Source organism: Leptodactylus fuscus, chromosome 6 (genome assembly GCF_031893055.1).
Source record: "Leptodactylus fuscus isolate aLepFus1 chromosome 6, aLepFus1.hap2, whole genome shotgun sequence".
In the NCBI taxonomy this organism is placed as follows: Eukaryota; Metazoa; Chordata; class Amphibia; order Anura; family Leptodactylidae; genus Leptodactylus; species Leptodactylus fuscus.
In genome coordinates this window covers 86,056,957-86,081,399 of record NC_134270.1, presented here as the reverse complement: position 1 = coordinate 86,081,399, position 24,443 = coordinate 86,056,957, and the positions used below count along the sequence as shown (strand labels likewise).

The following is a 24,443-nucleotide window of genomic DNA, read 5'->3' as shown; positions in this document are numbered from 1 at the left end:
GATAATACTCATTTTCTTCCAGAAAATGATTGCAATCACAAATTCTTTGGTATTATTATCTTCATTTAATTTGTCTTAAATGGAAAACCACAAAAAGAATTGTCAATAAGCCAAATTGGATATAATTCCACACCAAACATAAAAAAGGGGTGGACAAAAGTATTGGCACTGTTTGAAAAATCATGTGATACTTCTCTAATTTGTGTATTTGACAGCACCTGTTACTTACCTGAGGCACCTAACAGGTGGTGGCTATAACTAAATCACACTTGCAGCCAGTTGAAATGGATTAAAGGTGACTCAACCTCTGTCCTGTGTCCTTGTGTGTACCACATTGAGCATGGAGAAAAGAAAGAAGACCAAAGAACTGTCTGAGGACTTGAGAAGCAAAACTGTGAGGAAGCATGAGCCATCTCAAGGCTACAAGTCCACCTCCAAAGACCTGAATGTTCCTGTGTCTACCGTGAGCAGTGTCATCAAGAAGTTTAAAGCCCATGGCACTGTGGCTAACCTCCCTAGATGTGGACGGAAAAGAAAAATTGACGAGAGATTTCAACGCAAGATTGTGCGGATGGAGGATAAAGAACCTCGACTAACATCCAAACAAGTTCAAGCTGCCCTGCAGTCCGAGGGTACAACAGTGTCAACCCGTACTATCCATTGGCGTCTGAATGAAAAGGGACTGTATTCTTACCCAGAGACATAAAAAGCCAGGCTGGAGTTTGCCAAAACTTACCTGAGAAAGCCAAAAACGTTTTGGAAGAATGTTCTCTGGTCAGATGAGATAAAAGTAGAGCTTTTTGGGAAAAGGCAACAACATAGAGTTTACAGGAAAATAAATGAGGCCTTCAAAGAAAAGAACACGGTCCCTACAGTCAAACATGACGGACGTTCCCTGATGTTTTGGGGTTGCTTTGCTGCTTCTGGCACTGGACTGCTTGATTGTGTGCATGACATTATGAAGTCTGAAGACTAACAACAAATTTTGCAGCATAATGTAGGGCCCAGTGTTAGAAAGCTGGGTCTCCCTCGGAGGTCATGGGTCTTCCAGCAGGACAATGACCCAAAACGCACTTCAAAAAGCACTAGAAAATGGTTTGAGAGAAAGCACTGGAGACTTTTAAAGTGGCCAGCAATGAGTCCAGACCTGAATCCCATAGAACACCTGTGGAGAGATCTCAAAATGGCAATTTGGAGAAGGCACCCTTCAAATCTCAGGGACCTGGAGCAGTTTGCCAAAGAAGAATGGTCTAAAATTCCAGCAGAGCATTGTAAGAAACTCATTGATGGTTACCGGAAGCGGTTGTTTGCAGTTATTTTGTCTAAAGGTTGTGCTACCAAGTATTAGGCTGAGGGTGCCAATACTTTTGTCCGGCCCATTTTTGGAGTTTTGTGTAAAATGATCAATAATTTGACTTTTTTTTCCATTCTCTTTTGTGTTTTTTCATTGCAAGCAAAATAAAAGAAGATATTATTACCAAAGAGTTTGTGCTTGCAATCATTTTCTGGAAGAAACTGAGTATTATCTGACAGAATTGCAGGGGTGCCAATACTTTTGGCCAACACTGTATGTCACACTTTACTGTAACCATATAAAATATGCAAAACCTATCCAATGACACCAAGTTAAATGAGCAAAATCAATTAAGTAAACAATCCTATAACTTTAAAACACATAGAACTCCAAAAAAACAAAACAAAGTTTTAAGCAAAGGTTGCAAAATGCTTCCAAAAGGACACTGAAATCCATGTATAAATATCAATTTCGTACATGAAACCGCAAATGAGACTATCAACATAACATTCAAATACATGCTCAGGTCCCATCTTCCTCTGGCGTTCGCGAACTGACATTGCTAAAAAAAAAATGGCCTGGGCGCATGCGCAGTAGCATGCTGCTTCTACTACGGCTACTGCGCATGCGCCCAGGCCATTTTTTTTTAGCAATGTCAGTTCGCGAGCGCCGGAGGAAGATGGGACCTGAGGACATCGCAGGAAGAGGAGGCGTGGATGAAGAAGACAGCGGACCCTGAATGCCCGCCCACCATGCACGATGGGTAAGTTGATTACATTCTTTTTTAGGGTATTATTTTAAAACTGGGGGGGTAGTTTAATATAACATTTACAGTGCCTGAATAGCCTTTTTAAAGGCTATTCACGCATATGTGGGGCTCTATCAGCATGATTTTGCTGATAGAGCCCCTTTAAAAACCCAATTGTACAAAAAAAAGTTAGAAAAATAAGTATTATTTCCCACTACATATACTTCTCCCCTACCCACTGGATCCATTCACATGTGGAACTTGCTGACTCCTGTTATTCTAATTGCTCAGGGGTCCACTATTTGGACCCAGGAAAATGCGTATAGGGGCACAGAGGTACCAATCACTACTGGGCCCTATAGCCTCTAGGCTTCTCTACAACATAAGAAAATGTCAATATTTCATAAAGTCTCAAAAAACTTGAGTACCATAAGCAACATTTTAAAAAGATAGATCGATAGGTAGATGGATATTTTCTGTGTGTGAGGATAATTATCCCCCCACTTAGTCCTGAATGAATCTAGTGTATGAGCAAAGTACATTACAGTTACAGTATACCCTGAGCAGAATACATTCAGTGAGCTGAAGAGGTAGCAGTCACCTTAAATAACTCTAAACCTTGGTCTTGTTTTAAGGACAAGATCACCTGAATCTTAAATTATCACTGGTTAAAGTAAAGATGCATATACTTAAAAGGTTCATCTTAACAAGTGTGCAGAAGAATACATGCAATTGACAGTGTGCAGGGAGAGAAGAAGGATTTTATTATTTTCCTGTCCCTGTCAGTTCAGATAATTCCATGGAAGGGAGTACCATGAACTTTTGTTCATGATAATCACTCCTCCTCCCTCGATTATTATCAGAGGTTATCATATAACCTCTTTGATGCGGCTGGCAACACTTAAGTCGTTTTATTTTTTTTTTATTTATTTATTTTTTATAAATTCCCTTGTTAATGGTAATAAATAAATAAATCCATAACAACCCCTAAAATAAAATTAGTACATTATTAATTCTACATGATAAATGCTATAAACCTTAAAATTTAAAAAGTAATAAAACCTGATCAAGGAATATGGTTTATGAACGTACACATATCCCCAGGGAAAATGGATGACCCTAACCTAAGTGAGCTGTTCCAAGTGCCTTCCTATTTTAGTTAGGCTGGGTTCACACAGGGTTTTTGGACCGGATTTTGACACGGGATCCGTGTCAGAATCCAGTCCAAAAAGAACAAAAAAAACCAAAACCCAAACAATTCCTATTGACGTCAATGGGAGCCGTTCACTTCTTTTTTTTTACTTTCGGTTTTGTGCCGCTCGCAGAAAAAAGAAGCGACCTGCCTTTTCTTGCCGCGGATTCCGCTGCAACGTGACACCTCCCTCCCAACTAGGCCCATTCATTTGGGCCTAATCCGGAGCGGAATGTTGTGACTGGAAGCTGGTGCCCTGAAGCTAGCCTTTTTTTGGACCGGATTCTGAGGCAGCCTCCGCCTCAAAATCCAGTCCAAAAATCCCAGTGTGGACCCAGCCATCCCAGTGGGATTTAAGCATATTACAATTCACACTGTCCATATATCTTGAATGGACCTATATAAAGGATTTGCCCTACTGGGACAACTCAATTAAAGTAGCTTGAGGGCATCCTTTAAAGGTTCAGTAAGATGCAAAAATAATAAGGACATATTGCTCTTGTAACTGTAGAGTTACACAAAGCTTATTATCAGCAAAGTGTTATGTTATCAACATTCTAGCTAAAGAAGAGGACACTTCAAAATTATTTGATGCAATCATAGAAGTCATGATCATACTATGGAGATGCACGTTCTAATTAAATTGAAAGCATTTTTCATACCTGTGTTGCATTTTGTATTACTTTTCGAACCACAATTTTAATATGAGGAGTATTGTTGGTAGGAGGATGTGTGTAAACTTCTGCTCGTGTAATTCCTTTCCATGTGTCTCCCTCTGGCCATCCAAGATCCAGCATAGGTGTTGGCACATCCGATTGTCCTGGCCAGTATGTTACGCTTACATCTTCATCTAGCTCCGAATCTACCTCATATTCGACTTTTCCTAGCTGAGAATCCACTGCAGAGCTTTGTATAGAAGTAACTTCTTCCCGAGATAAAAATTGTCGAGCTCCTTCATTTTGAAGACAATTGTAAAAAGCCTCTTCTCCAGAAGATATAAGTGTTTCCAAGGCAATACGTTGTTTTTCAGAATAATAAAAGTTAGGATTTGCTTCGGAAATGTCTACAAATTCCAGATCATCTTCTAAACATTTCACCTGCGAGTTGGCCATTTTAAGGCTGAAGTTTTTTTGTTTTTTTTTTTAGTAAGTAATTAATATATTAAACATGTAATCAGAGTTTATCTGTCTGGCAATCCTTGGAAAGTCTTGTAGGAAATATCTGTAAGCAAAATTCTGCAAATGGAAAAAAAATGACCATGGTTATTCATTATGAGTAGAGATGAATGAACATTTCATAATTTGGTTTGTGTTTGCTGGTTTGGACCACAAGTTTGGTTTGATCAAGCGGATTCCAAATCTGAAGTGCAAATTACCTTAAAGTAACAGATGAGGGTCCATTAACATGGAAGAAAATGGTGACGAATTTGGTTTGGAATTTCAGCACTAAAAAAACCAGCAGGTTGCCTCAGTTAACCAAGTACAGGCCTAATACCTGGCACCAAAGTAGAAACACTGAGCTTAAACACCGAGAAGTACTCTCTCTATCAGGCTTCAAACCTGTCACCCCTTTTCAGGCTTCCTTCCCCAGTAATGAATTTCAGGAAGACTCACCTGAGAACACCTGGGATTAAGGAAAAACCCAGTAATGGACTAAGGGTGTGGACTGGAAAAATCCCACTGCCAACCTGTCATCCAGTCCAGCAAATCCAGCCCATGTAACTTAACCCCTTCCCACCACAGGCATTTTTCTATTTTTTGTATTTTTGCCATAACTTTTTATTTTTTCCACTCTCAGAACCATATGAGGTCTTAATGTTTGCAGGACAAATTTTTCTTCATGATGCTATCATTAATTATTCTGCAGAATGTACTGGGAAGCCGGAAAAAAAATGGGGTGGATTTGAAGAAAAAGTGTATTTGTGTGACTTTCTTACGAGCTTCGTGTTTATGGTGTTCACTCTGCAGCAAAAATGTCACCTGTATACTATGTTTCAGTGCGATTAAATAAAATTTGCCATATTCTGACATCCAGAACTTTTTTTTAAACTTTCTTGTACGGGGATGCATAGGGCATCTTTTTTTGCAGGACCAGGAGTACTTTTCAGTTATACCATTTTGGTATAACGGGAAAATCACTGCGTTTCCGGACCGTGGGGCCTTGGCCTAAGGCTAGGGCCCCACATTGCAGAAATGCAGCTTTTTTGTTGCAGATTTTTGAGCCAAAGCCAAGAATGGTTACAAAAAGAATGGGAAATATATGGGAAGTTCTTATACTTCTCCCTTCTGCTCAATCCATTCCTGGATTTGGCTCAAAAAAACATAACAAAATCTGCAACATAAAAAGCTGTGTTTCCGCAATGTGGGGCTTCAGCCTAACGCTAAGGCCTCATGCAGCCAATCACTGCAGAAAAAAATCTTGTGGAAATGCATCACGTTTTTTTCTGCACCATTTTTCACAGAAAGTGAAAGAGGAAAACTCTGCGGAGTTTCAGCCCCTATTATTCCTACCCTGTTTCCCCGAAAATAAGACATGTTCTTATAATTAATTAGCTAACGAAATATATGACCTTTCTTATTTTCGGGGGATGTTTTATGCAGCGGCTGGAGCGGGGAACAATCGGCAAACGAAGCGGGGAACAATTAGCGGAGTTCCGGCATGACTGCCGGTTGTATGTGATCCAGAAGGTGAAGGGGAGGGGTGTCTTATTTTCGGGGAAACAGGGTATATGGAAAATGGAAGCATTTCCGTAGCTGTAATTAACATGCCGCGATTTACAAAAATGCTAGAATCCCATTCACTTTGCAGTTAATGTAAAACTGCAATAATGTTGTGTGTCTGCAAAGTGGGGCCCCAGCCTAAATATTTCAGGAATACATGCCTATGACAAAAATTGGGCACAACATATTGGGATCTGAAAATTCGTATTTCTTTAAAAATTTCAATTGTCACTTGGCACACTAGTTTTTGGGAAGCACTCTTGGTGTCAAAATGGTAATAATACCCCTTGAGATATTTCTTGAGGGAGTAGTTTGAAAAATATTTTGGGAGTGAATTGTTTATTTTACCTCAGGGCCTCTGCAAATGCCCACCGTAACAGTGTAAATAATCAAATTAGGAGTGAAATGCACAAATTCACTTCTGACCCCTGCCGTATTTCCAGGCAAAAGACTGAGGCCACATATGGGGTGTTTCCAAAATCAGTATACACAGCATATTAATTGGAGAGCTGACTTTTCATTGTACCATGCAGGGGCGTAACTACCGTGGTAGCAGCAGTAGCAGCTGCCACAGGGCTCGGGCCATTAGGGGGCCCGGTGACAGCCGCTACCGCTGCCGTTTTTTTTTTTTTTTTAAAGTCCGTTACGGGCCCCATTCACTTGCCGATCCTGGCTGGGCCGGGATCGGCAAGTGACACCGCGGGGCCCACAGAGGCTATCATTATACTCGGGGGTCTTTGCAGACCCCCGAGTATAATGATCGGCGCACCGGGAGGGGTAAGGTAACATAAAAAACAGTGTTACTTACCTCTCCGCGATCCGGCCAGGCCTCCGTCATTTGTGTCTGACGTCTCTGACGTCACATGACCCAGGCCAGCTTCCCGGGTCATGTGACGTCTGACGTCATTAAAGCTGGACAAGAGCGGACAGGACAGCCGACAGGAACAGGTAAGCAACTATCTCTGTTCTTTTAATGGTTTTAATCCCCCGGGTCTCCGATTATTATACTCTGGGGTCTTTTCAGACCCCAGAGTATAATAAATGTTTATAGGTGTCCACAGTGGGACATATGGGGACACTATGGGGGATAATACTGTGTGTGCAGGGGCACTATAGGGGTTAATACTGTGTGTACATTGGACACTATAGGGGTTAATAATACTGTGTGCATTGAACACTATAGGGGTTAATAATACTGTGTGCATTGGACACTATAGGGGTTAATACTGTGTGTGCATTGGACACTATAGGGGTTAATAATACTGTGTGTGCAGGGGACACTATAGGGGTTAATACTGTGTGTGCATTGGACACTATAGGGGTTAATAATACTGTGTGTGCAGGGGACACTATAGGGGTAAATACTGTGTGTGCAGGGGACACTATGGGGGATAATACTGTGTTCAGGGCTTACTAAGGGACATAATAGAGTGCGGAGGAGGGGGTCAGTCGAGGTCTTCGGCATCGGTTTGGGGAGGGGGGGCCCCATGTCAAAAGTTCGCCACGGGGCCCCGCCATTCCTAGTTACGCCACTGGTACCATGTACATGATATATCGGGTACTGAAATAGGGAAAATGTCAAATTTCATTTTGCACCATCCACTGTGCATTTCTTTTTGGAATGCTTCTCTGGGATCAATATGGTCACTATATTACTATAGCCATTTTTTGAGGGGTACAGTTTCCAAATTGAGGTCCCTTCTTGGTACTATCCACTGCATTAGTCTCTGCAAATTGCATCGTGGCACCTGACAATGATTCTGCCTTCCAAAAGCCTAATCGCCCTCCTCGCATTCTATGCCCTGCTGTATGCACAAATTGCAGTTTTCATCCACAAGTAGGATATTTTGTATGTATATGAAATTGTGTATCAAAATGTGAGGTGCATGTTCTCCTTTAAATCCTTGTGAAAATGAAAAATTTGGGGCTAAAGTGACATTTTATTGGGGAAATATTAATATTTAATTTTCATTCCCAATTTGAAAAAAAAATTGTCAAACTGCTGCAAGTTCAAAATGCTCACCATACCCCTTGATAAATTCTTTTAATATTAAATTACTTTAGAGACCCTGCAAATGAAACATGGCACCTGAAAACTATTCCTTTGAAATCTCCATAAGACAACACTCTTTCATGCACCCATACACCAGTTTACAACCAAATGTTGGGTACCGTGTTTCCCCGAAAGTATGACGCCCCCTGAAAGTAAGGCATGCAGGGGTTTCTGTTGAATTGCCTAATATAAGGCATCCCCTGAAAATAAGGCATGCCGGGCAGTGGTGTGCGGGGTTTCCTGTGCACACAGAGCACAGAGCATGGCTGCTGTGTCAGTGAAGTGGAGCTCGCTAAGCCCCGCCCCCCGAAACCTCCTCTAAGCCCCGCCCCCCGAAGCCTAGCTAAGCTCCGCTCACCACTTCCAGGACGAACAGCAGCACCAGCGCTGCTAGGAAGAAGGGAAAGGTAAGTATGATAACTTCCCCCCTCCCCTACACTACACTACCTACAACCGGCAGTCATGCTGACACTCCACTAAGGAAGTGCCGGCATGACTGCCGGTTGTAATAAGGCACCCACCGAAAATAAGACAGGTCCTATATTTAGAGTGACAATTTAATATAAGACACTGTCATATTTTTGGGGAAACACGGTATGTGTCATGTTTAGGAGAAATTGTGTAACTATGGGGTGCCTTTTCTCTTTTAAACTTTTGTGAAAATGAAAAATCTAGGACTAAATCAATGTTTTATTGGAAAAAAATAAGTAATTTTTAGTTTTCACATCCAAATGTTAATAAAATTTGTGAAACTGCCGTGGGATCAAAATGCTAACTATTCCCCATGATAAAATCCTTAAGGCCGGGCCCCCACGGTGCCGGAAATGCTGCAATTTGCCCGGAAAAACATCATGGTGTTACACAGTAACTGCAAAGTGGATGGGATTCATGCAAATCCCACTTTGCGGTAAAATCCGCAGTGCAAACACGCGCCGGTTTTGGAAATCACAGCATTTCAATTTTATCTATGGAAATGTCAGCGGCTTTCCCCTAGATATAATTGTAACAGAAAGTCTGCGGAGAAAAGCTCCGCAAACTTTTTGTTTAAAACACTGCGGGAAGAACTGCAATGCTTTCCCGTCACGGTTTTTCCCGTGGGGCCTTAGCCTAAGGGGCGTAAAGCCAAAGTCAAGAATGTCTGTAAAAGGAATGGGAACTACATAGGAAGTTCTAAAGCTGGGTTCACACAGGGATTTTTGGTCCAGATTTGATCTGGATTGAAAAAAGAAGCAACATGCCCTTTCTGAGGCAGCGCGACACTCCCTCCCAACTAGGCCCATTCATTTGGGCCTAATCCAGAGCGGAATGCTGCGACTGGATGCCGATAGCAGAAAAAGGAATCCATTGACGTCAATGGGAGACTTTTTTTTCGGCGCTGAATCTGGCGCGGATTCCACTTTAAATTCAGCGCCTTTTCCCTCCTTGTGAATGCACCATTAGGATATATGGGTAAAAAATATGCAAATCTAATCTCCTGGATGGAATTAGGAGAACAGAGTGCACTCTGTACACCACCCTATAGAGGGCGGCATCCTTTAATTGTCAAATCAGTATTTCTGGGACAGAAATATGAAGAATAAGATCTGCAATGGGAATTATGAGGCAAATTGACTAAGGGTTTCCGACTTTTAACATTTGTCACAAGTGGCATAATTATGCCATCCTCAACAGTTTTCTCAAAGTGGAATTGGTATGGGCAGGGCCTTTGACTAGTCCCCAGATCATATATGCCACTTTTCTGTTGTAAATAATGGCAATAATGCCAGCAAGAAACTGAAAGGAGTATCAAGTTTAGTCGATGCCACAGCCCCCGAATGGAAGTACTTACTGTGTGACCAGGCATGAATTAAGCACAACTTCCACCAAAGTAGGGGATATAAGGACCAGCATTCAATCTGCAGGCCTTGATGAATCTCCCCATGTTTTCATTATTACATGATGAACAGAAAGGCCTGATTCACATCTGCATTCAGGTTTCCTTTTGGGGAGTCCGCTTGGGGACCCCCTAGGTGAAAACCTATACGCATTAAAAAGCAGTTTGCTAAGAAACCACATGGACCCTGTAGACTATAATGGGATCCGTGTGGTTTCCAAGGGGTGTCCGCATGAAACATGAAGAGAGAAAAGTACTGCTTGCATCACTGCTTCCTCTTCCATTTTCACTAGTAGCTACTTGTGCTATGGGGGCTGGTAAACTATAGTAAAGCCAGTCCCCATAGTACAGTTAATAACCTGTAAAAATAGGACAGAAGGGGGGCGGGGGGTGGAGTGACAAAAGGACTTAGTGCTGGTTTTGGCCGAAACCAGTCCAGGACCATCCAGGTACTCAAAGGAAGTACACTATGTGATCAAAAGTATCCAGACACCCCCAAAAACATAAGTTTTTCATATTAGGTGCATTGTGCTGCCAGGTACTCCATATCAGCCACCTCAGTAGACATTAGACAAACTCACGGACTTTGAACGTGGTCAGGTGATTGGGTGCCACATATCACACAGGTCAATGCCAAATGACACCTCGCTTGGTGTATGGAGCGTAAACATTGGACAATTGAACAGTGGAAAAACGTGTGGAGTGGCGAATCACGGTACACAATGTGGTGATCCGATGGCAGGGTGTGGGTATGGTGAATGTTAGGGCCCATGGAATCATAAGGAATGGGCCCCATGCGTCTTATGGTCCAGTGCGTCTTATAGTCCGAAAAATACGGTAATTGGTATAAATGGTAGGTAATAAGTTGTGCAAATGGGCCTTTGTGAAACCATGCCCGGTGAACGTCATCTGCCATCGTGTGTAGTGCCAACAGTAAAATTCGGAGGTGGTGGTGTTATGGTGTGCTCGTGTTTTTCATGGAGGGGGCTTGCACCCCTTGTTGTTTTGCGTGGCACTATCACAGCACAGGCCTACATTGATGTTTTAAACACCTTCTTGCTTCCCACTGTTGAAGAACAATTCAGGGATGGCGATTGCATCTTTCAACATGATCGAGCACCTCTTCATACTGCACGACTTGTTGCGGAGTGGCAATTGTACCAATAGCTCATATGGGAAGATAGATTTCCTTTATATTATCCATTAACTTGGAGCAGTAAAGGGTGGATAGCTAATGAGAAGTGATAATTACTGGTTACAGTGTCTTGTACTCTGATGTGACAGTATAACACAACAAACATATTTTATTACTGTATAAACATTCTCTACAACTTCTGCACTGCTATTCTAACACTAAGTTCACACTGGCACCGCCTGTCTGTTGTTCTGGTCCATAAGACCAGAACCGCACATGCGATTTTATATACTGCTATAAAGCCAACAGTGCACTGAATTCAGTGCACTGTCAGCTTTACTGTTATGTGCCCTGGAGCTGGAGATATCGGTGCTGTTCCTGATCTCAGCCCACTATTAAAAGGGTGTTCCAAATGACCCCTAAAAATGAGAAGCGGAATTTGATTAATGGATGTTACAACTGTTCCACCATTCTCTTGTACTTCTTTCGATTAATCTCCCTTATGTTTTAAAAGATATTCTTATAGAACAGAAATATAGCCTGAAATAGGTAGAAAACTTCTATTTTTTGGCCCCTGGGTTGTTTGAACCCTAGGGACCTGATCCCCATACTATATATAATGTATTGCAGTATATTGTAAGAATCCACTCTATGAACTACATATTGCCTCTGACAGTAAGTAATAGATGTGTACAGATGTCATAGAATAGAATTCCAGCTGTCTTAGTACCCGAACGCAGACCCCAAATCATGATCTCGAGAAGGGAAATCCAACCCATTCAGTATAGCAGTGTCTGTGCACTACACCCTTTTAATGCTTTAGATGCAACAATTGACTGAGGCATCTAAAGAGTTAAATACTACCAAGTCTACACTGTGTCAAAAGTGCCCACTCAGTCAGAACATCTACAGTACTAAGTATTATGGCAGATTTTTCAAAGGGGCTGAGGAAAAGAGACATGTCTATCAATTCAACCATATATATCATACAACATACTTTAATAAAGCAGTTTCTGTCTGTCTAGTTTTATTCTGTCTAATATTATGATAATAACAATAAAAAAAAATGCCAGTCAATGTGTACACCAGTAGCCAGGTTTTAAAGTACGCTTTTACAATTATTTGGATGAGACCGTGTTCACACTACATTTGCGGTGTACATTTGGTATATACAATAGGAAAGTTACTGGTGCATATGACAGATGATGGATTGCAAAAGAGTATCATTCTGTGAAGTGGCACCAGCATACCATTTCTTATTTATATAGAATAGTAGTAGGAGTATATGTCAACCATAAGGTACTATGTCGCATTGGCACTGTTGAAGTCTTCCATCAATATAGATCTGACATAAAAAGCATATGCAGTTAATATGAAAAGAGGAGCACAAATTCTAGCATAACAATCACAGGGGTAACAACCATAATGTACATGTGACTATGGAGTTTACAATGATGGACCATACAGTAATTACATTAACCCCTTCACTGAGCAGCACTTTGTCTTATTCCCCCTGACTATGGCCTAGAAGTGCAGAACGTTGCAGGGGTCCAGAGGTATCTGACACCTAGTACACCGTTCAAGTCACATATTGCTGGGTTTCTCATCAAACACATTTGTATCCTTTGAATACATTACTGGATAATCTAATAGACATCTTATCTCTTATATTATATATTATGTTATGCGGCCTGAGACCTGACAGTCAATAGTTTGATTCATATAAGAGTCTATAGCATGTTAAAAGAAGGAAACCTGAAATTCCCTCAACAATCTAAAAGTGAGGTTAACTAAGTATTATTATTTTCTATTATATACACATTTTATGTAAAGTATCTTTCATCTGTAGCTATAATATTAAATAATAACAAAGCTGTACCTGGAAACAAGCCGTCTTCATGATAGTAGCCCATGTTAATCCATCAGATCAAACTCTGTAAAGATATTTTTCTTTTCCAGGGATTTTGCCATCTTTTGCCTCTTGCATGGTCCAGGTTTGCAGCAATTGAAATTACCATAAAAACATATAAATCACATGACTATCCATAGCAATAGTTTTCAGACTCAAGGTCGGTGAAGACTTGATCCCAGAAGCACAAGATATTATTCCTGACTCCTCAGATCTAAGGCTTTATCTGGGAACTACTGTGGGAAAGGTGTCAGTTTAGCTCAAAGCAGTACCTGGACGCTCTCCACCTGCTCGCCTGTCTTTGTTCTTCCTGTCATAACGCCAGACACAGGAGACACACCAGCAGGTCATGCAGCTTACCTGGAGCAACCAGGAAGCATTTTCACCTCAGCAGATCAGTTGACTTATTTGCAAAATAGCGACGATAAAGCAACAGAAGTGCAGGGTGGATAGACATAAACTCTGTGTGACCAGGCTTTGCTGGGATCAGGAAGAACAACTAGTGATCTCCTCCACAGACTCAAGTGCTTTCTAGTTTCATATAACAACTCATAGCTGTTAACTCTTTCGCCGGACTATTACTATAATGATCTACTGGCCTACATTTCTATGACATGTATTAGATCAGCAGACAGTGATTTATTTAGTATTCAGAATTTCATATCAGATTATACATAACAATGTGGATTATTGTTCATCCACTTCCGTGAAATACCTGGTGACAGACTACAATTAACATAGCAGCCAGTACAATGGGATATTCTATCTCTTATTGTGACACACGCCATGTATATTGTTATTGGCAGACAGACGTGCTCTTTGTTTTAATGATTTATGTGATCTACTGATATTCCTGGTCAAATGGACATTTTTCAGAGCTGTTTTGTATTGGAGGGTTACGCTTTTTCACTGATCCCTCATACATCCCTCATGCACATGTGTAAAAATAGGACGTATCCAATTTTTTGATGGTCCGTTAAAACAAATCGTTAAAGGGGCTCTATCCGCAAAATTATGCTGTAAGAGCCCCACATATGCATGAATAGCCTTTAAAAAGCCTTCCTGTCCTCGCTCTTCCCTGCCTTCATCTTCTTTTCTTCCGGAATGAAGAAATTTGCGAGCATACTGCGCATCCGCAGTACGCTCACGTAGTTCTAAGGGGTACATAGAACTACAACAAAAATGTCGCCAACGCCAACAAAAATGGCGCGCGGGATTTGAACACAACCCGCCGGAAGAACAGTAGGTCAAGGCGGGGAAGAGCCAGGACAAGAGAACGTCGCTGAAAGAAGAAAGAAGAGGAAGGCGTGACAGCAATATTACGTCGGACCGTGGAGGACCGCCCACCGTGCACAATAGGTATGATTTACAAATATGTGTTTATGGTTTTATTTTAAAACGGGGAGGGGGAGGTTTAAAATAACATTTGTGGTGCTTGAATAGCCACGCATATGTGTGCAGTGACCCAGAGCGGCCACTGATAGTGAGTTAGGGCCCTTGTGCGCCTGTGGCCAGTAGCTTACTCCTGGGCACTGCTCCCCAGCACCTCTGTGGCACCCCTGTCAGTATTTAGGCAGATGTATCTCTCTTTTATATAGGTTCTGATGTACTTTGCATTATAAATGTATTGTTATGTACTGTCACTTTAAGTTTCCTGTGTCTGCTAAACATGTGAGTTGTGAGCACCAATCCCTATCCAGTCCTCTCCCTGGGAGGAGCTTCCTTCCTCTCAGGCCTGGAGTCTAGACCTAGAGTCTAGGGAAGGCAGACACACCTGCCACCAGCTCTTAGCTCCTGTGTAGGCCTCAAGCCTGAGGTCTAGGCCTACTTGTTTTCTTTGAAGTTGCAGTGACACTGCAAGTCTCAGCCGAGACCCCTGACAAGCTGAAATCCGGGTCTGGAAGATATAGCCCGCCGGTACAGCTGGGCTGAAGTGCCTGCACCCCTGAAATCAACTCCTGCACCCTCTACCTCTCTGGACAGAGCCCCGCGAGCTGCGGAAACTCTTCAAGGTCTCCTACCTCCCTAAAGTATTGTGCATACTGTTTGCCAGGAGGGGCAACTACTTCAAGGACCCTCCTGCCTTGCTAGTGGCCTTTTATCGGTCCCCGAGCCACTGCACCCCGACATCACCAAAAGTGAGTCTTTATCCGTAATGAGCCAAGTTACGAAGCCGCAGTTATCGTTGTCTCCCCCAAGGGCCGGCCTGTCCTATCATCTACCTTCCTACTGTATTTGAACACCGTCACGTTGCTAATAGCAACCGTCCTCCCAACTGCTGCTAAGGAACATAAGGATTGGTGATTGGTGCCTCACTTAACTCTTCAGTGCCTGTACTGGACTTTGTCACATTGCACTGTGAACCTGCTGCTGCAAAGCACTGTAAGACTGTCGCTTTCTTCAGTAAAGTTAACCTGTTCACCCTAACCCTGTGTGGTCGACTGTTATCCTGCACATCGTACCTGGGTGAATGGAAGAGTGGAAAGGGTTGTGGATAATCAGGGATACACCGGGACACCACTCTGCCCAAATGTGACAACACTACATTGCCCATTGTTTCTGGTTACCACAAGACCCCTGTTTCTGGCGTCACGAACAGGATATGAACTTTTTGAAAATTGGGCCCCAATTTATTGCTGGACATTATACTCCATCATCGCTACCCCTCCTGTGGACTACCAGCCATCTCAGAGTGAGTAACGAACTGTTGTGTATAAAGGGGTACTGTGCTTTTAAAACCGCCGCCATTGCTGTGTGGCCGGCGTGTCTGTGGACTGTATTGCCGCAGGCGCCAAAATCCTCAGGCTGCGCCAGAACCGCCCCCTGGATTGGCGCCAAAAGCCCCGGAGTGTCTCCGCCCCCTCCACAGACTGTGTACTTGCTTTCTGCCGATTCCTCCTCTTGTGGCCTCCGCTCCGGCCGCCATCTTGCTGAAGCCCTGGGCTTCCCCTCTAGTGTCAGGAGGCGTGCCTTCTTCTCAGCCGGCCGCAGTGCACTCCTGGGAAAGGAGTGACGTCACGACCAGCCGCCGACTGCTCCGGAGCTCCGCCCAGCTACAGGGACCGCATCGGAGCGTCCACATCTGCCTCTGCAGCCGCGCAGTGAGTAAGCCAGCAGCGCTGGCAAGAGGGAGAAAGAGTGAATTGATTGACCACTGGCACAGCGCCGCAAGCACGAGAAAAATTTAAAGAGACAGTACCACATTATCCTACTATCATGTCTGACGCAGACAATGCTCAATTAAATGTTATTCCTGATGATGGACCAGCTGCTGCAGCTACCAGAGTGAACATTCTTCTGGGGGCTCCACACCTACCCAGTTATAGGGGGGACCCCCACACTTTAACAGACTTTAAGGAACAAATACTCTGGGCTTTTCACGTGTTACCTTTATCCCCAGTGCAGCAGGTGAACGTACTGCTGGGCCAGCTGGAAGGAGTCACCTTCCAAGAAGCTCGCTCCTGGCCCACAGCTGATAAAGACTCTGTTGAAAAGATCTTCACCCGGCTCAAGCGGGAATTTGAACCAAAATCTTCTACAGAGGTGAGACTGGGATTCTTCAATAGAAGACAACAACCAGGTGAGACATTGAGAGACTATGCCTTAGCCCTGCAAACTGCTTTCCGGGCTGTACAGCAAATTGATTCCATTAGTGCGGTTGAAGCTGATAAGATGCTCAAGGACAGATTTATTGAAGGCGTAGACTCCCGGCTAGTGCAAAGCCAACTCCGCATGCTAGCGGTGCAGAATCAGGACGTTTCATTTGCAGATTTCAAGTTGCTAGCCATCCAAGTCTTAGGGACCGAGTCACCTTACAGCCCCCTCCTGTACTCTCACCCTTCCAACTTAGAAAGTGGACCGGTTGTCGCACCTACACCTCTGTTACCTGCCGCTCCAGCTGTTCCTGCTGTTACTCAGGCTGCCCAAGCTTCTACACCTGATCTGGTGGCCTGTCTGAAAGATTGCATGGACAGAATAGTTGAAAGTGCTGTTAAAAAATTAGCGGAACTGACAGTGCAAGCCGCGCCTCCCTCCAGGGAGCCTTCCCTGTCCCGCTCTTCCTCACCTGAGCCACGACAGTACTATCCACGTCCCAGGCGTCCTCCGCCTGACAGGCCACCACCTGCTAATAGAACTGTTTGCTCTTATTGTAAGAAATTTGGCCACCATCGCAACCAATGCTTTCAGTTAAACGGGATGCCCCCGAGGCAGAGGACCAACCCTCGGGAGGAATATACAGAGGTCCCTCCAAGGCGCCCAAATTCATTGCGCCCTGTCCGTACATCACTGTCCGAATCAATGGAGTCCCGTTCGAGGCCCTTATAGACACTGGCTCTCAAGTCACTACCCTAAAGAAGTTTGCTTATGTTCAACACTGGGACCTCAGAGACCTATCCAAAGACATTGGCGGCCAAGGATTTGATCTCTTAGCAAGTAACGGTCAGCCTATTCCTCAAGTGGGTTATTGGGAACCCACCATCCAGATTGGTGACTGCCGTCTCCCTCAACAAGGTGTCATTGTCACAGGGGTAGAAGAAGAGGGCTCCGCTGCCTTAGTGCTAGGCATGAATGTCCTTAAGAACTGTTTTGATGAAATAATCAGTGCCTTGCACGTGTCTCTCTCCACTGCTTCTTCTTCCCACAGGAAAGCCATACAACACCATGTCAAGGTGCTGGTGGCACATCAACGGTTCGCTAACCGCAACGGAGAGCTCTGCCGTGTCTGGATCCGGGACACTCACCCTGTGACTCTGTCTGCCAACTCTGAGACGATCGTCTGGTGCCACGCACGCCCCGGTGTAAAGAACGAAGATTATCAGGCTCTTCTGGAACCCATCCAGCTGGAGACTCAACCTCTGGTGAAAGCTGCACGCAGTCTTGTGACTGTCACCAACGGTAAGATACCAGTACGCCTCATCAACATGAGTGACACACCTGTGAGCCTTTACTAATTCACACCGGTCGGCCAATTGCACCAGCTGTGCCCTGCAGATATCCTTGCTGACACAGCTACGGCAAAACAACGGGCTGCTACCACCACACCTTACACAGATAGGACCAGCCCTTCACCCTGGTGGATGGAGCTTAACGTGGGAGACGCTAACACACCTCCAGAATACATCAACGGTGTCATCAACCTGGCCAAACGTCATCACCACGCTTTCAGCAAACACCCCTCTGATTATGGAAAGACCTCCTTAATTCAGCATCGCATCATCACTGGCGATCATCCTCCCATCAAAGAGAGGCACCGGCCTGTTCCTCCTGCAATGTACCAACCTGTCAAGCAGCTGTTGCGGGAAATGAAAGAGGCCAATGTCATCCGAGAAAGTCAGAGCCCCTGGGCCGCTCCTCTTGTGCTAGTCAAAAAGAAGGATGGGACTATCCGATTTTGTGTGGACTATAGAAAATTGAATGCTGTGACCCATAAAGATGCGTACCCTCTGCCACGTATAGAGGAATCCTTGACTGCACTGGGCTCTGCTGCTTACTTTTCCATTCTGGACTTGACAAGTGGCTACTGGCAGGTCCCCATGGCTCCAGAGGACCGCGAAAAGACTGCCTTTACTACTCCCATGGGCCTGTATGAGTTCAATAGCATGCCATTCGGGCTTTGCAACGCACCAGCCACCTTCCAGAGACTGATGGAGAGATGCTTAGGGCATGTGAACTTCCAACATGTGTTGCTCTACTTGGATGACGTCATCATCTATTCCAAGTCTTACAAAGACCATCTACACCACCTTGCTGAAATGTTCCAGGTGCTCACAGAGCACGGTCTCAAGATCAAACCCTCCAAGTGTCACCTCCTGAAACCTCGTGTCAATTACCTAGGCCATATCGTCAGCGCAGAAGGCATATCACCTGACCCGGACAAAGTCTCCGCTGTCACGGATTGGAAGACACCCTCTACTGTCAAAGAAGTCAGAAGTTTTCTGGGTTTCGCTGGCTATTATCGCCGCTTCATCCCCCACTTCGCACAGATTGCTGAGCCTCTGACAGAACTGCTTCGGGGGTGCCCAAAAGAAAGTTACAACAGAAAGCTGCCAGTAGAGTGGTCCAAGAGACAAGAAACCGCCTTCCAGGCACTGAAGACCTTGCTCACCCAGCCTCCTATCCTAGCTTACCCGGACTACAGTCAACCCTTCCGGCTGTATACTGATGCTAGTTTCCAAGGACTTGGTGCTGTGCTGTCTCAGGTGCAAGACAACCGTGAAAGGGTGATCGGCTATGCCAGTCGAAGTCTCCGAGGAGCTGAGAAAAACGATAACAACTATAGCTCCTTCAAGCTCGAACTCCTGGCTCTTGTGTGGGCTATCACTGAAAAATTCAAGGACTATCTTGCTGCATCGTCCTTCGTAGTCTACACTGACAACAATCCCCTGGCGCACCTGAACACCGCACGGCTGGGTGCACTTGAACAAAGATGGGCCTCTAGGCTGGCGAACTACTCCTTCACTATAAAATATAGAAGCGGAAAGACAAACACAAACACAGATGCCCTGTCACGACTCCAAAATGGAGAAGAGTCTGCTGTCCCAGATGAATGGGAAGAAGTCGAGATGCCGCCTTTCTATAACAGATTCGCCCAGCAAAACGTCATTACCGCTGCTGTAGAAGCAGAAGCGTCACCATCTAACTCAATTGATCCTCTACAGGAACCTTCCAAGTGGCTGCTGTTGCAGCAAGAGAGCCGCAGCCTAGGCGAGATACATGACTACCTGCTCACCGGAAGAACTCCTGTCCGCCTACGTCAATCTTGTCCAGACCTCGAACTCCTTCGTTTGTGGCGGCAAAGAAAGCGTCTCTTCCTCCAAAAGGGGCTGATCCTCCGAAACACCCTAGATCCAGTGTCCAACCAACAACTTCATCAAATTATTATCCCCAGGAGAGATGCCAACATGGTGCTGGATGCCTACCATGACCAGTCTGGTCACTTCGGGGTCTATAAGACCGAAGCTACAATCCGCCGCCGATTCTATTGGATTGGGATGAGATTAGACATCGAGAAGTGGTGCCAGGAGTGCACCGCCTGCAACTTGACCAAGGCAGGAAGAAGAGACCAGCGTGCACCACTTCACCCCATCCAGACTCAAAGGCCTAATGAACTCGTTGCCCTGTACCATGTAAAATTGGCCCCTACTAGGTCTGGCTACTCCTACGCTCTCACAATGGTAGACCACTTCTCCAAATGGACCGCAGTTGTCCCTGTCAAGGACCTTACCGCCCGCACAACAGCTGCTGTCTTCTACCATGAGTACATGAAGCACTATGGCTGCCCGGAGAAAGTCCTGACGGATCGTGGTTCTGCCTTCGAATCCCAGCTGTTCCAGGAGTTATGCCAGTACCATGAGTGCAAGAAGTTGCGGACAACTTCCTACCATCCTCAAGGCAATGGGCTGTGCGAAAAGGTTAACCAGGTGTTCATCAACATGCTGCGCACAGCCTCAGTGGCGAAACAACAAGAGTGGCCTAATCTCCTTGCTGAGCTGGTGGAAATCTATAACAACACCGTCCACTGTTCCACTGGCTTCACGCCCTTCTACCTGATGTTCGGGCGACAAGGACAACTCCCAAAAGACCGAGCTCTTGGGATACAGATACCCGACTCTACAAATCCCCTGCCAAGGGATGACTGGGTTACGGAACATCAGAGAAGAATAACAGAGGCGCAAGAAATTGTTAATCTCCGAATGGAAGAAGCTCGCCGGCGTCAGGAAGAAAATTTCAACCAGCAAGCGCATGCTGTTCCCCTCCAGATTGGAGACAAGGTCTGGCTGAAGAAGGAGCACCGTAGCCACAAGCTAGAACCTCTGTGGGAACCAGAACCATATATCCTCACAGCTGTGCCTTACCCTGATGTATGTGAGATCTTTAAAGAAGGAAGAGCTCCCCAAGTCGTTCACCGAAACCGGCTAAAGCCCTGTCACAGGGAAGAACTGTACATTGCACCGATGCTGCCACCGAGTGAAGCTCCTATCAGGTACCCTCTTCCTGCTCCTGAGGTACCTCCTCCTCCTTCTACCACCTTCAGAACTATCATTCCCATCAGTGAGCTGTGTCAGGAAACCCCCTTTCTCCTGACAGGGTACTACCCATCTGCTCTACAGCCTGCAGCCATGCCTCCAGCTGCACCAACCTTGCCGACTACACAGCCACTTCTGCCTGCTGCAGAACCTCACGGACTTCCCCCTGATGCGGAGATTGCTCTCAGGAGGTCTGAGAGAAGCACAAGAGGTGTGCCTCCTGCCCGCTACAAGGATTAAATTCTTTATCTCCTGCATGGACTCTAATGCATCTGAGCCTGCAAAGACTTGCCCTTGTTATGGACTGTTTCTTTGTTATGCAACGTTTAATCTGTGTGCCTGGCTCTGCCATGAACGTTATACATCTACTTACCTTGCCCCCTTTTACACGGACTCTAAAGACTATGAGCCCCCTTGGATCGGCACTTTGATTTTTATGTTTTTATGTATTTTTCTATTGTTTACACATCTATGCCAATAGGTATATTTTTGATATTTAAAGCTGTATACCTTGTTTGCACTACACCTATTTACATATATTTGAGTGCCTAACTTCTTCCCTCCTCAGGTTCTCTTAGGCCTAGCCTGCAGGACCCCTAGGGGCCTGATGGTCGTAGTAAATCCTGAGTCGAGGTGACCCAGAACCCCTGCCTTCTAGTTTGGGGACTAGACTGACCACCAGTCGCCCTCGAGCCCTGCGCCGAGGCCGGCTTTTGTCAAAGCCCGGGGGTGTGCAGTGACCCAGAGCGGCCACTGATAGTGAGTTAGGGCCCTTGTGCGCCTGTGGCCAGTAGCTTACTCCTGGGCACTGCTCCCCAGCACCTCTGTGGCACCCCTGTCAGTATTTAGGCAGATGTATCTCTCTTTTATATAGGTTCTGATGTACTTTGCATTATAAATGTATTGTTATGTACTGTCACTTTAAGTTTCCTGTGTCTGCTAAACATGTGAGTTGTGAGCACCAATCCCTATCCAGTCCTCTCCCTGGGAGGAGCTTCCTTCCTCTCAGGCCTGGAGTCTAGACCTAGAGTCTAGGGAAGGCAGACACACCTGCCACCAGCTCTTAGCTCCTGTGTAGGCCTCAAGCCTGAGGTCTAGGCCTACTTGTTTTCTCTGAAGTTGCAGTGAGACTGCGGGTCTCAGCCGAGACCCCTGACAAGCTGAAATCCGGGTCTGGAAGATATAGCCCGCCGGTACAGCTGGGCTGAAGTGCCTGCACCCCTGAAATCAACTCCTGCACCTTCTACCTCTCCGGACAGAGCCCCGCGAGCTGCGGAAACTCTTCAAGGTCTCCTACCTCCCTAAAGTATTGTGCATACTGTTTGCCAGGAGGGGCAACTACTTCAAGGACCCTCCTGCCTTGCTAGTGGCCTTTCATCGGTCCCCGAGCCACTGCACCTCGACATCACCAAACGTGAGTCTTTATCCGTAACGAGCCAAGTTACGAAGCCGCAGTTATCGTTGTCTCCCACAAGAGCTGGCCTGTCCTATCATCTACCTTCCTACTGTATTTGAACACCTTCACGTTGCTAATAGCAACCGTCCTCCCAACTGCTGCTAAGGGACATAAGGATTGGTGATTGGTGCCTCACTTAACTCTTCAGTGCCTGTACTGGACTTTGTCACATTGCACTGTGAACCTGCTGCTGCAAAGCACTGTAAGACTGTCGGTTTCTTCAGTAAAGTTAACCTGTTCACCTTAACCCTGTGTGGTCGACTGTTATCCTGCACATCGCACCTGGGTGAATGGAAGAGTGGAAAGGGTTGTGGCTAATCAGGGATACACCGGGACACCACTCTGCCCAAATGTGACAACACTACATTGCCCGTTGTTTCTGGTTACCACCTGTGGGGCTCTTACAGCATAATTTTGCTGATAGAGCCCCTTAAAAAAAAAAAACCTGTCATGTAAATAGCCCAGTTCACATACATTGGTTAAGGCCCCACAGCCACAGCCAAAAAGTGCTGCGGGAAGAACCACGGCGTAAACATCTTTCTTATTGTGCACTTTTTCAAAATGAACTCTAACCATTAAACTTGTCATGCAAAGTAAAAAAGGAATAGTGAAGACAACTGTTGCAGCTTGTGATCCAGTCTGACAAGTGAAGCTTTTGGGTCCATTCACACGGAGGAAAATGGTGAGGAATTTGGTGTGGAATTTCAGTGCTGAAAAAGAAAGCCTCCCATTGATTTCAATGGGTTTCTTTTTCGGCTAGTAGAACAAGGAACCCATTGAAGTCAATGGGAGTCTTTCTTTTCAGCTCTCAAATTCCACACCAAATTTCTCACCATTTTCCTCTGTGGGAATGGACCCTATCAAACTGTGTTACAAGTGGGCATTCCCCAATAGTCTGACTCCCAGTTAGGTCACAGTAAAATTTTCTCCATGTAATTGTAGCCTAAATATTTTTGTGTTCCTTGATAAATCAGTGTTTCGTATATTGCCTTTGCCCTCAATTTTGCTGGCTGTAACTCACAATATTCACTAACTTGGAAAGCACATAAGAGTTCATCATTTTGTACTGTTATTAGTAAAATGTAACAATGCCTAAAGTACAATGCAGCACATCATTTTGTTGACTTTTTCCAGGCACGCCTGAAGCTGAATTCTTCAATTCACCTGCTTATTGACTTTTTCGATTGACGTGGGTGATGGGTAGACAAAAATTATGTTGAACCTGTCAGGCTGGTAGTAAAGTTTAACAGTCTTAACACGTTATTTACTTTTGATTTTGAGCAGCTATAACACCTTTCCAAAGGGAATCACAGACCTCTGAGTCTGATGCTTTCCCTCCCAGTACACAAGCTGTCTCTAAAACATTCTTGAAGATATTATATTAGCTCTTCATAGTTCTATTCAAAAAGATATTACCAAAGCAATCATCAATGTTTCCATAACTGTGGAGTCTTTGGGTGAAAGAGTTAACCATGTAGAACAGAAAAAGGGGCAAATTTGCTACCACTCATAATTCCTGTCACGATACTAGTGGTACAGGATCAGGAGTCCAGTCGTCGGGTAATGCAGAGGAGGCTGGAGAAAGCAGGTGGATAGCCCACAGGGGTCTGAGGCAGTAGTCCAAGAGCAGATGAGTTAAGACCAGGTAGAAGTCTGTAGTCTTTCAGGAGCTGTAGTAAAGCTACGGTGAGCTTGCAGCCAGCAGGTGAGGTTCCAAGGAACTGAAGAGGATCTCCAGCAAGGAGGTCTCCTGGGTGTTCAGGCTGTATCCGGAATAAACAGAACACAATACCAACACAAACAGGGAGTGTCAGAGTCACCTATATATAGCCAGTCCAATCAAGGTTAATACAGGGCGGGTTACCGTCATTAGCAGCAGCTGATGAGCCTCAGGAGTAGGCTCCACACAGAAGTCCAACAGGCCATGATTCCACAAGCCTGATAGCTCAGGTAGCAAGGAGACACTGAGCAAGACAGCAGGTCACAGGTTCAAATTCTGACATCACTCCCCTCCTAACGGCGACCTCTGGGCGCCA

General features: G+C 45.0%; 1 protein-coding gene across 1 annotated transcript in view; it reads right to left on the bottom strand.

Annotated features, from left to right (window-relative positions):
* Window positions 1–4,346, bottom strand: part of FAM83E (family with sequence similarity 83 member E) — a 38,910-nt gene extending 34,564 nt beyond the window's left edge. Inside the window, exon 1 of the mRNA XM_075276793.1 lies at window positions 3,897–4,346. Within this exon, the coding sequence (XP_075132894.1) occupies window positions 3,897–4,346 (450 nt within the window). The remainder of the gene's footprint in view (window positions 1–3,896) is intronic.
* Between the last annotated feature and the right edge of the window lie 20,097 nt (window positions 4,347–24,443).